The sequence below is a fragment of the Hydra viridissima genome, unplaced genomic scaffold (genome assembly GCF_058129835.1).
Source record: "Hydra viridissima isolate aposymbiotic clone 2 unplaced genomic scaffold, HvirCarnegie_v1 scaffold_3, whole genome shotgun sequence".
Classification (NCBI taxonomy): Eukaryota; Metazoa; Cnidaria; class Hydrozoa; order Anthoathecata; family Hydridae; genus Hydra; species Hydra viridissima.
The window spans coordinates 18,579,420-18,592,894 of NW_028324302.1; the positions used below are offsets into that span (position 1 = coordinate 18,579,420).

The following is a 13,475-nucleotide window of genomic DNA, read 5'->3' on the forward strand; positions in this document are numbered from 1 at the left end:
CAATTCAAAGAAATAATTTGTTCAATGAATACCAATCAGTTAAATGTTTTAGAAGGTAATTGTTCCTTGAAAAGAGTAACACGATTACGAGTCAAAAAAAAACTCATCGACCCAATTTTATAAAATAAAGTCTTTAGAGAGATTTTTTAAAATTTAACTTATTTTTATGTATAAGGTTAAAACAAAATCCACGAAAACTGATGCCATTAAGGCATATTTCTAAAACTAGAAATAACCAATATTTCATAACGTGCAACCAAAATATTGATGGTTTTAAAATAATTAATTTGTTTAGTTACAGATTATATTTGTGAATATAGAAAAATTTGATAATGTAATATTGAAATAATTGTATTATAATAAAAAACTGCTAAACGAATTCTAAAACGATTTCAAAAGAATATTAAAAAAATAATAATAACAAAAGGCAAACAAAAGGTTCCAAAACCGTTTGTTTAACATTATAATACTTACATATTAACTTATTTAGTAACATTGATTACTAAGTTAAAATGTATTAATTATACATTAACATCATTTTTGTAATTTGTATTAAAAAAGATGTTAGAAAGAAAAGTGGTGAGAACCAGGACTACTAGAAGTATTAATTCTGCCAGTTCGAGTGATAGCAACGGTCGCAAAGCCCATTTTTCTGACGTGAACCAAAGCTTGCGCAGCCTTTTGTCAAACAAGGATTTTCGCCTGTAAATGTATAGGAAGAAGCCAATATGGGATTATTTAACTCTTCTCTTAAAACCATATCGGGATAGGATGAGAGCGAATAATTTCGCTTTATTGGTGCATTTTCCTCTTTGCGTTGGTAAGCTAAATTTTACACTCGATTACAAAGAGATGCAAAAGAGAGAGGTACACATTAAAAATACCTCACAAAGCGGTTTTCATTCTTATACAGCCGTGTGACAGTTTATTATGCCCACCTTATGAAACTAATAAGATTTAAATATACTTTAATAAAATTTAAATGTATATTATTTTTCTTATTTTTACTTATAAATTATTTAATTTCATTTGGTCGCCCACAATATAAAATATATTTTATATTGCGGGCGGCCCTTGCCTACCTGGCAGTCAATTTGTAACATCTTTCTACAAATATGTAAGTTGTGGAAGTCAGCATTTTATACTGAATTTTTTTGAAAATTCTCTAAATTTAGCATTGAAGTATTTAAATCAGGTAAAATATTTAGTCAAATTTTCTAAACATAAACCAGTTTTTTGTAGATTTTAAGAGACAACTTATAAAATATGTGCGTTTTAAGAAACAATCAAGTATAGATCTAATAAGCGTTTTTTATTTGTAGATATGGGTAAAAAAAAAAAGATTTATCATTGCAAAAAAAAAAGCTAATATTATATCTCTGCTAACTAATAGCAATTATTTTCAAAGAGATATTGCTAAAAGATGTGATATTTCTTGGGTATCTGTCTAATATGTTAGAAAAAAAAATATATATGGATAGTGTAAGCCCGAAAAGAATTAGGTGATGTGGTAAAAATTTTTTAGTCGAAGAATATTAAACAAAATAATGCTCAAAAACCAACAATTAACAAATGATGAAAACTTAACAAGTCTGGTATCAAAACGTCTAAGCAAATTGTTCAACTTTGTCTTCACGATCTTGGTTGTAATTAAGAACGACCAAAAAAAAAACAAAAACAAAAACAAAAAAAAACAAACAAAGTTGAGATATAAAATGATGCAAAAAAGATTAAAACAAGCAAGAAACTAGAGGAATTTAAGTAAAGATGATTGGAAATCAATAATACTTTCAGGCTTTTATTCAACTTTCAAATAACTAATGACGTGAATCTATCTTTTTATTCAACTTTAAAATAACTAATGACGTGAAACTACCTTTTTAACTTTCTAGGTATGCTTTAGTGATAAAAGAGAAAAATTGGAGAAAACCATTTATCCAGTTGGATCATTCAGACAGTTCAACTTTTGTTATAATTTAGTGCGCTATTTGGTGAAAAAGAATGGGGAAGACTATACATATTTGAAGGAATGATGAACCAAGTGTAGTACAAAAATGTCCTTGGAAAGAAATTATTGCCCTAACTAGTAGAATGGTTTTGTCCAGATGAAGTAAAATATTTGCAGGATGGGGCAAGATGCCATATGGCTAAATCATTTAAAAAATTTTACTTTCTAACAGATTATTCTACTGTTAGATTGCCCAGAAAACTCCTAAGACCTTAAATTAATAGAAAACGTTTGGAAGTTGCTAAAAGAAGGAAATAGCAAACGAGAGTATCACAATTAAAAACTAAAAACAAATATTAAAAATTCATGCTTTTCTAAGGTTTTTTAAAAAAAGTTAGGGTGGCCATAATAATTGTCATGCAGCTATTATTATAAGTAAAAGAAACACGGTAAGATAAAATTGAAGAACCTACTTTGCTTTTGGGTTGATTCCTTGATGGTCAGTTCCATGAAACACCCTGAACACAACCCATTGTATTCAGGGCTCCCGTAAAAGTCACATTGTGATTTCAGACATTTTTTTATTTCAAAGAAATTTTCCACAGCCACACCTTCTTTTTTTTCACAAACATGACACTTAGAAAATGGCGGCGAAGTAAATAAAATACAGCCAGGAGTTGAACAAGGACTCATATCTTTGGACTAAAAAGGAAGGATTGGATTATTTGTTTTGTTTTAAATCATACACGTGCAAGTTAACTTGTAATTACACCTATTTTTTTCTGATAAAAAATTTTAATGTTAAATAAATTGTGTTAGTAATGTTATTTCTTTAAAGCTACATTCAATGTTTTCAGGTTTGATTCAATCTTCCTTTTTTTAAATTATCATCCACACACACATGTAAAAGTTTTTTTTTAGAAGAAAAATCAGTAGTTACTTTTCCAATACCGTTGAGAACAATTTGTGTGTAGATGGGAAAAAGGTATACAAATAGATTTACAAATATTTTACAAACCAGATTTTTGAATTCGTGTAAATTGTAGTCTTGTCTGTGATATGCTACATTGTGAAGATTATTCTTAAAACTAGTTTCAACTACATGTTTTTGTTGCATCATGTAGCATTTATTGCATAGCAAACCTTGAATTAATTCATCATTAGTATTTTCACCACATTCTTTGCAGGTAAAACTTTGAAAACAGTTTAAACACAAGTCATTTAAGTCAGCAGTTTTGACCTTACACTTTTTGCAAGTTTTATAGTTACTATCAACAAATGGTTTCTGCCAAATCAAACTTGATTGACTATTTTCAAAACTTTGCTGATTTGATGTTTGAAAAGAAGGGGGTAACTTAAAACTCTGGGTATTATTCATTTCACATGTGTTTTGAGGATATCCACTTCCATAAATTGTATGTCTTGGAGCTTGGTCTTCAGACAATGGATTTATGCCAGTTGAAGGTAATGGTGGTAAATTGTGAATCATTGACAAAAACTCATCAAAATGTTTATCTGTCTTATTAGAACCTGAACTAGTAACAAAAGTTGATTCATTAAATTTTAAAATATGTTTGTTATTTTGATAACAAGTTAAACACAAACCAACATCATTATCATCTGCAGTATTTTCACAACCATTTAAGCAACATTTTCTCAAACCACCCATATGCAAATCACAAAGGGTGGAATGTTTTGTGCTGACATTAGATTCACATCCGGCAAAAATGCAGAACACTTTAGTACGGTCAAAATCATATTTATCATTTTCATTTTTATTAACATTTTTTTTTGATTTGAAAATCTCATTAAAACATTCATAGCAATAGCCCTTGTATTTACTTAATCCAACAGCTGTGCACAAACGTGCTAGACACTGTTTTACATCTACTTCTTGAAATGTTACTCCTCTGACTTTATTACTAGTCTCAGTTATTTCACTGTTATACAACCTTGATTGTATCTCTGACACAGGTGGTAAACAAAATTGGTTAGATTGCCCTTCTGTGTAAAGCGAATTTTCAAAGCCTCCCATTCTTCTGTAACTATTATTGAAATTAGAATTTTTTGGAGGTAGATCATCATTAACAAACTTAACAGCCTCTTTTAAAAATGAATTCATAAGTTCTGTTGAAAGTGCTAAAGGAGCTTTAAATGTTAAAAACGCTACTTTTATTTTCTTTACATCAAGACATGAAATATCCAAAAACATTGAGAGAATATTGTCCTGATCTCTCAGCTCTGAAGGAAACAGAAAATGAATTTTAAAGGGCACTAAATTCTTGTGAACCAATGGAACACAGTGAGACGCAGATTCAGCATAACGAAGAGGTGAAAGGAAAAACCCACTGTCTACGCTTTCACAGCTAAGTGCAGGTGAAAAACTGTTATTATCATAAACAAGTACTATTGGAGACCGTATGCAATCATTATGATTTCTTAGTAGTGGTAAGTAAATGCCACCATATTGTTGATTATCATTGATTGGCTGTTCAGACAGCACCACAATTGGTCTTCCAAAAATATTGGCCATTACAAATATATGGAAAGACACAGATATAGGGAAAATCTTTAGTTTGCCTTGATAAAAATGTTTTTTATCAGATGTTAATTCCAGCAGATAGTCCCAACTCTGAGTTGCGCTACTTTGTGGTGAATGAACCAACCAACGATTTCTCATTTCACCTAATTAAAAAAATTATAATTAAAAGAATTATAATTAAAAAAATCTTAAAAAGATGAAAAATAGATAAACTTAAAAGACAAAAAAAAGCAACAGATTCAACAGTTCTTGCTTTAAAAGTCATTCATGATATTCATAACTTTTGGATCAAGCATTTTAAAGTTTTGACAATAAGATATTCTAAATACTGAAAGTTATAATTATTTCTTTAAAAACCTTTTAAACCTTTAAAGATCATCATCTGCATTACATGTGTATAAACCTTTGTCAACAATATGTATTATCAACCTTTTTTCTCATTCTTGTCATTGTAAAAAAATGAAGCTGTGCTAAATAGTAGTTGATGATGTGATTATAATGATGACTAATTTATTACTGGTGTTTCAATTCTCAAATTAAGGTAACATAAACTTTTTATAAATAGTGAGGCAATAAAATGTCCAGTTACATTTTTAAAAAATAAAATGACCAGTTACATTTTCTTTTACTAAATACTTAATAATTAGGCTTTATAACACAAACTTCTCCTCTATTATCATCTTTTCATAACAACTAAAATCTTAATACAATATTACTAATTTTGAACTGATTATAAACTCTATTTTTAGATTAATTATAAAATATGTGTAGTTATGAGAGAAGTAAAATAAAGATATTACAAAGAGACTAGAGCACACACAAAAAAAGGTTAAAACCTCACCATCTAATGGTTCAATTTTCATTCGATGATTTAAAAGTTGCCTTAAGAAGTTGTATCGATCATGGACGCCAAGAGTATATAATGAAATTGAATGCAGCAAGGAATTTCCATGTTGTACACGAATTTGAAATAATGAATAGTCTGTTTTAGCAAACAAAAGCTGATCCCTGTGATCTTTACAAACAAATGAATTTGTTTCAAATGAGCCTTAAGCGCAGAACTTATAATTTTAGCAGTAACAAAAAGAATATATATAATTTTGACTTTGGTGCTAAATTTATAAAAGAATGTGATTCTTTTTTACAAAAGTCCAATCATAGCATTGACTCTTGTATCAAAATAAAAAATGTAAAAGAAAGATGTCTGTGTGTATTAGATGAAGCTTATAGTCAAGTATCATCTAGACTACCATCATCAATGGAGACATAAAAATTTATCGAAATTGAATCCAGATATAATTTTAAGTACAGAATCAAGACCCAATTTTCCTGAACTGCCCTTTTTACATCTAGTAATTGATAACTCGGGTTTAATAGAAGAACAGTATCGGAAAATTCCATTTGTAGATTGGAAAGAAGAAGAACCATTTAAAGTAGGTGGCTTTCCAACTGATACTGAGCAGTTCTGGCTAGGTGTACTCCAGCATAATACTTTTAAAAACCTTGAAAACTACGCTTTAACTTGTTTGATAACACCTGTCAGCAATGCTGTAGTTGAGAGGATATTCTCTCCTGTATCTGCCACTAAAACAAAAGCCAGAAATAGAGTTTCGCTAAATATGTTAGATGCTCTTATACGAATAGGATCAGGACTGATTTTTTCAGGAAAGTGCTGCAAAGATTTCACTGTCTCAAAAAAAATGCTGACTAATTTTAGTTCAGGTATAGTGTATAAATCTGAAATTGGAGACTCTTCATTTTCAGAAAATGTTGATGACTTTGAAGATGATATATAACGATTGTGTAATGAATAAATTTTTAAAAAAATTTGTTAATGGTTTTATTTCTCTTAATAAATGTTTACCCCAAGTTAATATAAAAAAGAAGCAATCTATATAAAAACTTACATGGCATTATTCCATGAAAAGAACTAATCTTTTGTCAACTTTTCATCAATTTTTTTATAAAGGAATTATTACGTTAGAAACGACGATAACATTAGAATCATGTTTTAAATAGTATTTCTTTTAATTAAATGGATAATTATGTTAGTATTAGTATGCGGCAAAAGCTACATACTGGGGTATGAACAGGGGGGCGGAAGCCCCCCAAGTCTTCAAAACTTTTTTTTATTCTAATTCTAATTCTGGCTGTTTCAGCCCAGTTAATTTTTGTTTTAGCCCCCTTATTTTTCTTGACCTTCCTAAGCCACAGTCTCTCTATCTCTCTCTTGAGTAAATTAGATTTTAAACTTCAAAACACCATAGTTCACTTATTTGTAAAGCTAAATATCTGTGTAATTTGATCGGTTTTCTAGTTATATAGTCAATTATGTGTGTGTGTGTGTGTGTGTGTGTGTATATATATATATATATATATATATATATATATATATATATATATATATATATATATATATATATATATATATATATATATATATATATATATATATATATATATATATATATATAGTTAAACTGCAGCCGAAAACAGGGGCAAAAACCCAAAAACAATAAAAATGTAGCTTGATTGTTTTTCCAGTGTGGTCTTCATGTATATGTAAGTGTGTGTATATATATATATATATATATATATATATATATATATATATATATATATATATATATATATATATATATATATATATATATATATATATATATATATATATATTATATAATAATAATAATAATAATAATAATAATAGTAATAATAATAATTGTTTTCTAATAAAGAGTTTATAATTTAAGAATCCACAAAAAAAAGTTTTTATTTACTTTGCTTGTAAACTGAACTTTTTTATTTATTTTATAACTGCGACAGTTATTACGGTATGTTGATATGATCTAAAGAATCATCGGACAATTTTATCCGATTGTCTTACTTTAGCCAATAAGATTTACTTTCTGAAAATTAAACCAATGAAATTGCGGAGAATTTGGCTACTTTTTGGCCACTTTTGGCCATTTCTTGATACTTTATTTAATATTTCTGGCTACCGTGGTTTGCAGTGCATCTGTAGCCTGAACACTATGTCCGTGTCTTTACGTATTACCGATTTCGTCTTCTTCTAGTGATTCAAAGATAGATACAGGCGATCTAATCAAGTACAGTAATTATAAAAGGGGATCAGCTCCCTAAACATTTAGCGGAGATATGCTAACTGATTTAAATTTATTAATTCAGCTGAAAAGTTGATCTAAGAATCAGCTGAACAGTTGAGTCAAAAAGAAAAACATTTTCTAAAATCAAATCCTCAAGAAACTCTGTTGTCCGGGGATATTCAAAACTCGGGGATTTACAAACCGGAAGCCAAAGCTGAAGATATGCAAAAAAACTTAATAGTCTTTTCCCATTTTTAACAAACTTTATATAACCTTTTACGATTTTGCCAGTGGTTCAAACTATAACGACAGAAATGTGGATTCTGAGACGTTTTTCCTATAAACAATTTTGTTTGGAAAATTCAGTGTTGTTTGACAGTAGCAGTTCATTGGAAAAAAGTTAAAATGAAAGTCAAAATAAAAAAAATAGTTTCAAATAATTTTATAAAAAACCATTCTCAAACCTAAAATGTTTCATATTTGATTCGATGACATCAATAACAATCAAACCTGATGATTACCTCATTAAGGAGAACGCCTCGTTGATTTAATCCTGTCTTCTTGGCCTTAGATCTGTTAATGGCAACTTTTAGGGACTCTGTCAGAGTAGGACTTAAGCTTAAATCCTTTTAAAAAATGTCCCAACTTAAAACGTTCAGAAGATTAATATCTGGGGAGTTGGGAGGCCTCATCTCAAACAAGTACTCTCGAAGGTTAATCTCCAACCGTTTTTAAGACTTCTTTGATGTCTGAGCTAATTCATTAACCTGCTGAAACACGTAACTGACCACTGTTAAGAAGAAGAAATGTTCCCAAACGTTCCCAAACGTTCCCAAACATCATCATCATCATCATCATCATCATCATCATCATCATCATCATCATCATCATCATCATCATCATCATCATCATCATCATCATCATCGTCATCATCATCATCATCATCATCATCATCATCATCATCATCACCATTACTTTTATTATGATTATTACTATTATTAATTTTATTATCATTATTTTGTGTTCTATAAAAAACCAGATGAAAAATATTTTTCGAAAAAATAGGTTTCTAGACAAAATTTATATGAAAAAACAGCGAGGCTTTTCAAAGCATCATTTTTATAGAAATAATACTTTGGAAAAGTGTCATATTTTTAGCAGCAAATATCGTATATGGGTTAAACAAAAAAAATAAAACAATTTCTAGATACAATTTTTCTCAGTAAGTTTGAAATCTTCTGGATTACCAACATTGGCTAATCTATAATATAATTAGTACAGAAATGCTTAATGTTTAATGTTTAATGTTTAACGTCGTTTCGTCATTAGTTACTAGGCTTTGAAAGAGCGCGTTCTCAAAATGCACGCGGCCATTGGAGAAAGATCCATGAAGCGAGTTAAAACTTTTTTCCTTTTGGAATTTAATTATTAGTTAAGATATATTACATAAAGAATCATATTAAGATAAATAATCATCGCTAAGATCATATTATAATTGAAGTAAGTATATGAAATAGTTATATATACATTTTTATAAGATAAAGTAGAAAGGATTTAAATTTTTATTAGATAAAGTAGAAAGGATTTAAAGTAGAATGGATTTTTATTTTTTTAATCGTTTATATTTTGTTTGTTTTAGTTTTTTTTTTAGTAGTTTTATTTTTATTATTTTAGTTATCAGAAGGAAAATAGGGGCATGGATGTTATAAACATTTTTCTCAGTAAGTTTGAAATCTTCTGGATTAGTAACATTGGCTAACTAAAATAAAGACCCTAAAGTTCAAATAACAAGAAAACATCTTGACATCAGCAGTCTTCTCTTATTATATAAGAAGTAAATACGAGAACTCTAAGTTCAGTTTTTACTTTAATCTAACTAATTCTGGTGAAGTAAGTGGATGAGTTTCATCGTTTTGTTTTTCGTGCATCTCTTGTAGACATCTCACTTCTACTTGAAAATCGTCGGTCTTTACTGGAGGTTCGTTGTTGTTACGGCAAAAAACTGTTAAAAGGAAAGTATTGTAAGTCATGTGAAGTATGAAAAAAATTGGTTCGACGAATCAAAAGTGTAAACCTAGTGTAAATTAAAGTTAAAACACAAACTCATAAAAAAACTCTTAACTATCAAAATCTATGGCCTTTAAATATTTATAAATATTAAGTGTTGTATGAATGTTCAAACCCAAAACTGGTCTAAAAAACGTACTTGATAGCAGAACAGGTAAAAAAATTAATCCGTGCAATAAGCCTAATGTTACAATCCCAAACACCATTTTAAAGAATATTTTAAAGATTTCACTGGATGCAAATCCTGTTGCTATAACACCGACGAACGTGCTGGTCCCTTTAAACAAAAAGTAAGGATAGCAAGATAAAAATAATACCAAAAAAAAAAAAAAGATTAGATGTAACCACCAATAAAAATACATACAACAATTGAAACTCTAACAGCAGACAAATGAAATCTTCTTACCGCCCATAAAAACACTTGTTCCCATCGTTTTTAACGCATCTATCACTTGTTTTTCAGGGGTATCAAGTTTTGAAATCGTAAATGCATGTGCAATGTGTGCTGAATAATCCACTGAAAATCCTATTGCCATGACAATAATAATCATCGATAATGAGTTTAATGAAACGTTCCATATATACATGAGACCCATAAGCTCGAATATGAGACACATAAAGCCCCAAAAAACAAGAAAAGTGACTAGCGGTTGCTTCAAATAAGGCAGTGTAATTACAACTATAGATAGGGAGCATATTAACAAATTCCGAATGGTATCTCGCAAAATGATCACAAATTGCTCAATGTAGATAAACATTATATGTATAGGATAAACGGGTAAATTAGTGACTTTTTTGAGTTCTTTTCTAATGTAAATTATCATATCTTTCCTAAAGATAGAGCTTGGATTATCACCGGTAAATACCCAAATTCTACTTGCTCTAATTGTGCCATTAGCATAAAATTTTATATCTCTGTAAAATTCTTTATGTTGATAAAGAAACGTCTGCAAATTGGAATAAAACATGGCGCCACTTACAGTGAAATTGAGTTCGTTGGCCCATTTTAAGTAACTTAGCAGCCAGTTAGACGTTTTATTGAGTAAGAACTTATTATTCAGAGAAATAGAACTAATATTTGTGTAGCTTTGCTGAATTTCAGAATCAGAGTAGTCAACAGGAGTATCTAATAGAATGCTTACTTCGTAACCATTTGGATATGCTTTATTCCTGTAGCTGTAAAATTCTAAAAACTGCGATCCTTTTAATCCAAGGTCAAGGATGTCAAAATTTTGGTCAATATTTATTGACCCATACACACCAGCTGCTAACAAAATAATTGAAGAAATAAATACCAACCATTTTACAGTGGGCTTCATCAAGTAAGTTGCTATCACCTCCATTAGCTAAAGTAAAAAAAAAAAAACAATAATAAAAAAAATAATAATAAAATAACGCGTTAAGCAATATCGATTTTTTTTTAACACATCATGAAGAGTTATTTGAATTCGAGTACCTTCGAGGAAATCGATTGGTTGCTATCAGACCAAGAATCGCTCTTTAAATAACTTTTATTCACTGAGCAAAATATAAAGTCTTGTCGACCACTTTCAATCCTACGAACTTCATAAGTTAGTATAGCCAAAAATAATGTGATCACCAATATAAAACAGATCGTAATGCTGAGAGCTGCGTACAAACAAAAGTATTTTATCACAGGAAAATCAGTAACCATTGAAACACCGAATGCGATTAGATCAGTTAGAGTGGTCATTGTTATGGATGCGCCTACATATCCCATTGTTTTAGAAACTCTCTCGGAGCCTCTGAGATTTGGATCTTGACGATCCAAACAGTCTAGAATTATAAACATGTTGTCGATTCCGACTCCAATAATGAGAAATGGCAATGCGCCTGCAAAAGCGACATATGGAAATCCGACTAGCATAGCAAGTCCAAACGCTGCTCCAATTCCAAGCATCAGAGTAACCAAGCCGAAATTTCCAATCCAAAAATGTCCCTTCACCGAGTTTCGAAACTTTGATAGTGTAAAAGTGCAAAAAGTTACCATGAAAAATAACGATGACGCTATGAGCTTCAGATCACCTAGCGACGCTTCTGATACACTGTCATCAAGACTTCTTCCTGATGTATACAACAATGTCAAACCCCTAGCACTTAGATTTCGTTGCATTCTGGTTAAGTATTCAGCATACTTTGCCTCCCAAGCTGAATTTTCGGAATGTTGATTACTATTTTCAGGGTATCTAACGAAATATACTACTCTGACTGCTTCTGCTCTCGTGATTTTCCGAATGTTCTGGTTGTAATTAAAATACGCAAAAAAATTGGAGAAAGTTGAGCCTGCCACTGCACCGTCGCTAAGTACCATTGTTTTATCATTATAAACCGCATTTAAGGTATCGTTAATATTATGAAGCAAAGATTTGTTGAACTGAAATATTTCTAAAGGATTTTGAGAAAAACATTTACCAGCGTGATTTTTTATACACACACTCTCTAGGCCTTCAATTGACATAACGCCTTCGTGGACATCAAGAGCGGCCTCAAAAACATCGTTTGTCAATGCCCAGTTGCCTAACTTATTCTTTATAATAAACTCCTCTGCAGTTACCTTCAGTATAAAATTCTCACTCGCTCGATCCAAGTCAACAAGAGATTGACTTGTTTGTGGAATGTATAGCTCCTCTACTCTGTTGATCGTCCGCATGCGAAAAAACCCGGCAGTTAAAGCTAAAGAGGTAATTATGCCAACGATAGCAAATTCTTTTGAATGGTTGAAGACAAGAAAACCTAACTTTTCAAAAAAATTCTGTAAAAGTTTGTCGAGAATTAAACAGAATCTGTACCATACCACCATACAACGCCATCTAAATAAAAGCGAATTTATTTTTGTTGTAATCATCATAATTTAGTTTTAACTATTAATTGATAGTTTATCAAACTATAAGTTTATAATTGAGGTTTTCCTGATACTTGAATTCTACAATAACCTTTTTGTGACAACGTGCTTATCCATTTTTCTATTTTCAATAACGGTTTGATCTGCGTGTTTCCATCTTCAGCGCGTTTTAGTTTAACGGACATTAATAACAAGCAAACTGAAAAAAAAAAAAGAAAAGAAAAAGACTTTGACCAATTAAAGACACAATCGTCATCACGTGAGCAGCTGAAACCGTTGTTACTGCTGGATATTTTCGTTATTCATAATTTGAAAAAATAACAGGAGTTTATAAGTTGTAAAACTACAAAAAAAAAAAACAAAAATAAAAATAAAAAAATAAAAAAAATTTAGCTTTAGTAAAATTTATAGTTTTTTTTTTTTCCATGATAAAACTAACCTGTTAAAAACAAACTTTTGAAGTTGTTGTAGGATTCTTTAAAGATTTACAACAGCGAGTGGCAAGATTCTTGGGTTAACTTGAAGTGATCACAAAAACACTTTGTTTTAAGTTTTCACGACGAAGTCTTTTGAAAAACTTCTTATTTATCAACGCAGTACCTTCAAAATATTAACTTGCGATGAAATAAACTCCGATCAATAAATATTTTGATACATTTAAAATTGTGAAGCAGCTTTAGGCCAGGGTTGCCTAATATTTTGCGATACACGGTAGCCTGAAATATTACATAAAGTATCCAGAAATGGCCGAAAGTGGCCAAAAAGTAGCCAAACTCTCCGCAATTTCATTGGTTTAATTTTCAGAAAGTAAATCTTATTGGCTAAAGTAAGACAATCGGATAAAATTGTCCAATGATTCTTTAGATCATATCAACATACCGTAATAACTGTCGCAGTTATAAAATAAATAAAAAAGTTCAGTTTACAAGCAAAGTAAATAAAAACTTT

The 13,475-nt window shown here is 30.0% G+C and overlaps 2 protein-coding genes across 3 annotated transcripts; both read right to left on the reverse strand.

Annotated features, from left to right (window-relative positions):
- Positions 1 to 246: 246 nt before the first annotated feature.
- LOC149891287 (uncharacterized) lies at positions 247 to 7,460 on the reverse strand. The gene is made up of 6 exons (XM_090082068.1): positions 7,413 to 7,460; positions 6,027 to 6,267; positions 5,332 to 5,538; positions 2,967 to 4,633; positions 2,422 to 2,650; positions 247 to 825 (listed from the first exon to the last, which is right to left on the reverse strand). The coding sequence occupies exons 1-6, from the start codon at positions 7,458 to 7,460 to the stop codon at positions 605 to 607; spliced, it is 2,613 nt and encodes an 870-aa protein (XP_089938194.1). The 3' UTR covers positions 247 to 604.
- Positions 7,461 to 8,797: 1,337 nt separating this feature from the next.
- Positions 8,798 to 13,282, reverse strand: LOC149891288 (patched domain-containing protein 3-like). Of its 2 annotated transcripts, XR_016450902.1 has the most exons (7): positions 12,967 to 13,282; positions 12,619 to 12,726; positions 11,121 to 12,495; positions 10,071 to 11,010; positions 9,804 to 9,941; positions 9,358 to 9,599; positions 8,798 to 8,858 (listed from the first exon to the last, which is right to left on the reverse strand). XR_016450902.1 is itself a non-coding variant. In XM_090082444.1 (6 exons), the coding sequence occupies exons 2-6, from the start codon at positions 12,642 to 12,644 to the stop codon at positions 9,460 to 9,462; spliced, it is 2,619 nt and encodes an 872-aa protein (XP_089938570.1). In that variant the 5' UTR covers positions 12,645 to 12,726; positions 12,967 to 13,282; the 3' UTR covers positions 8,798 to 9,459. The 2 variants fall into 2 exon arrangements, 1 of the variants encoding a protein (XP_089938570.1); XM_090082444.1 differs by having other exon boundaries at positions 8,798 to 9,599.
- Positions 13,283 to 13,475: the final 193 nt, after the last annotated feature.

What these genes read in the sequence shown, in the direction of transcription:
- LOC149891288 (XM_090082444.1), bottom strand. Translation starts at nt 12,644, where the DNA reads ATGGATAAGCACGTTGTCACAAAAAG. An exon ending in ACCAATCGATTTCCTCGAAG is followed by an intron (nt 11,011 to 11,120) that starts GTACTCGAATTC and finishes TTTTTACTTTAG; the next exon opens with CTAATGGAGGTGATAGCAAC. An exon ending in AACAAGTGTTTTTATGGGCG is followed by an intron (nt 9,942 to 10,070) that starts GTAAGAAGATTT and finishes TTTTGTTTAAAG; the next exon opens with GGACCAGCACGTTCGTCGGT.
- LOC149891287 (XM_090082068.1), bottom strand. Translation starts at nt 7,460, where the DNA reads ATGGCCAAAAGTGGCCAAAAAGTAGCCAAATTCTCCGCAATTTCATTG. An exon ending in GAAAATTGAACCATTAGATG is followed by an intron (nt 4,634 to 5,331) that starts GTGAGGTTTTAA and finishes TTTTTTAATTAG; the next exon opens with GTGAAATGAGAAATCGTTGG. An exon ending in TACACGAATTCAAAAATCTG is followed by an intron (nt 2,651 to 2,966) that starts GTTTGTAAAATA and finishes CTTCCTTTTTAG; the next exon opens with TCCAAAGATATGAGTCCTTG.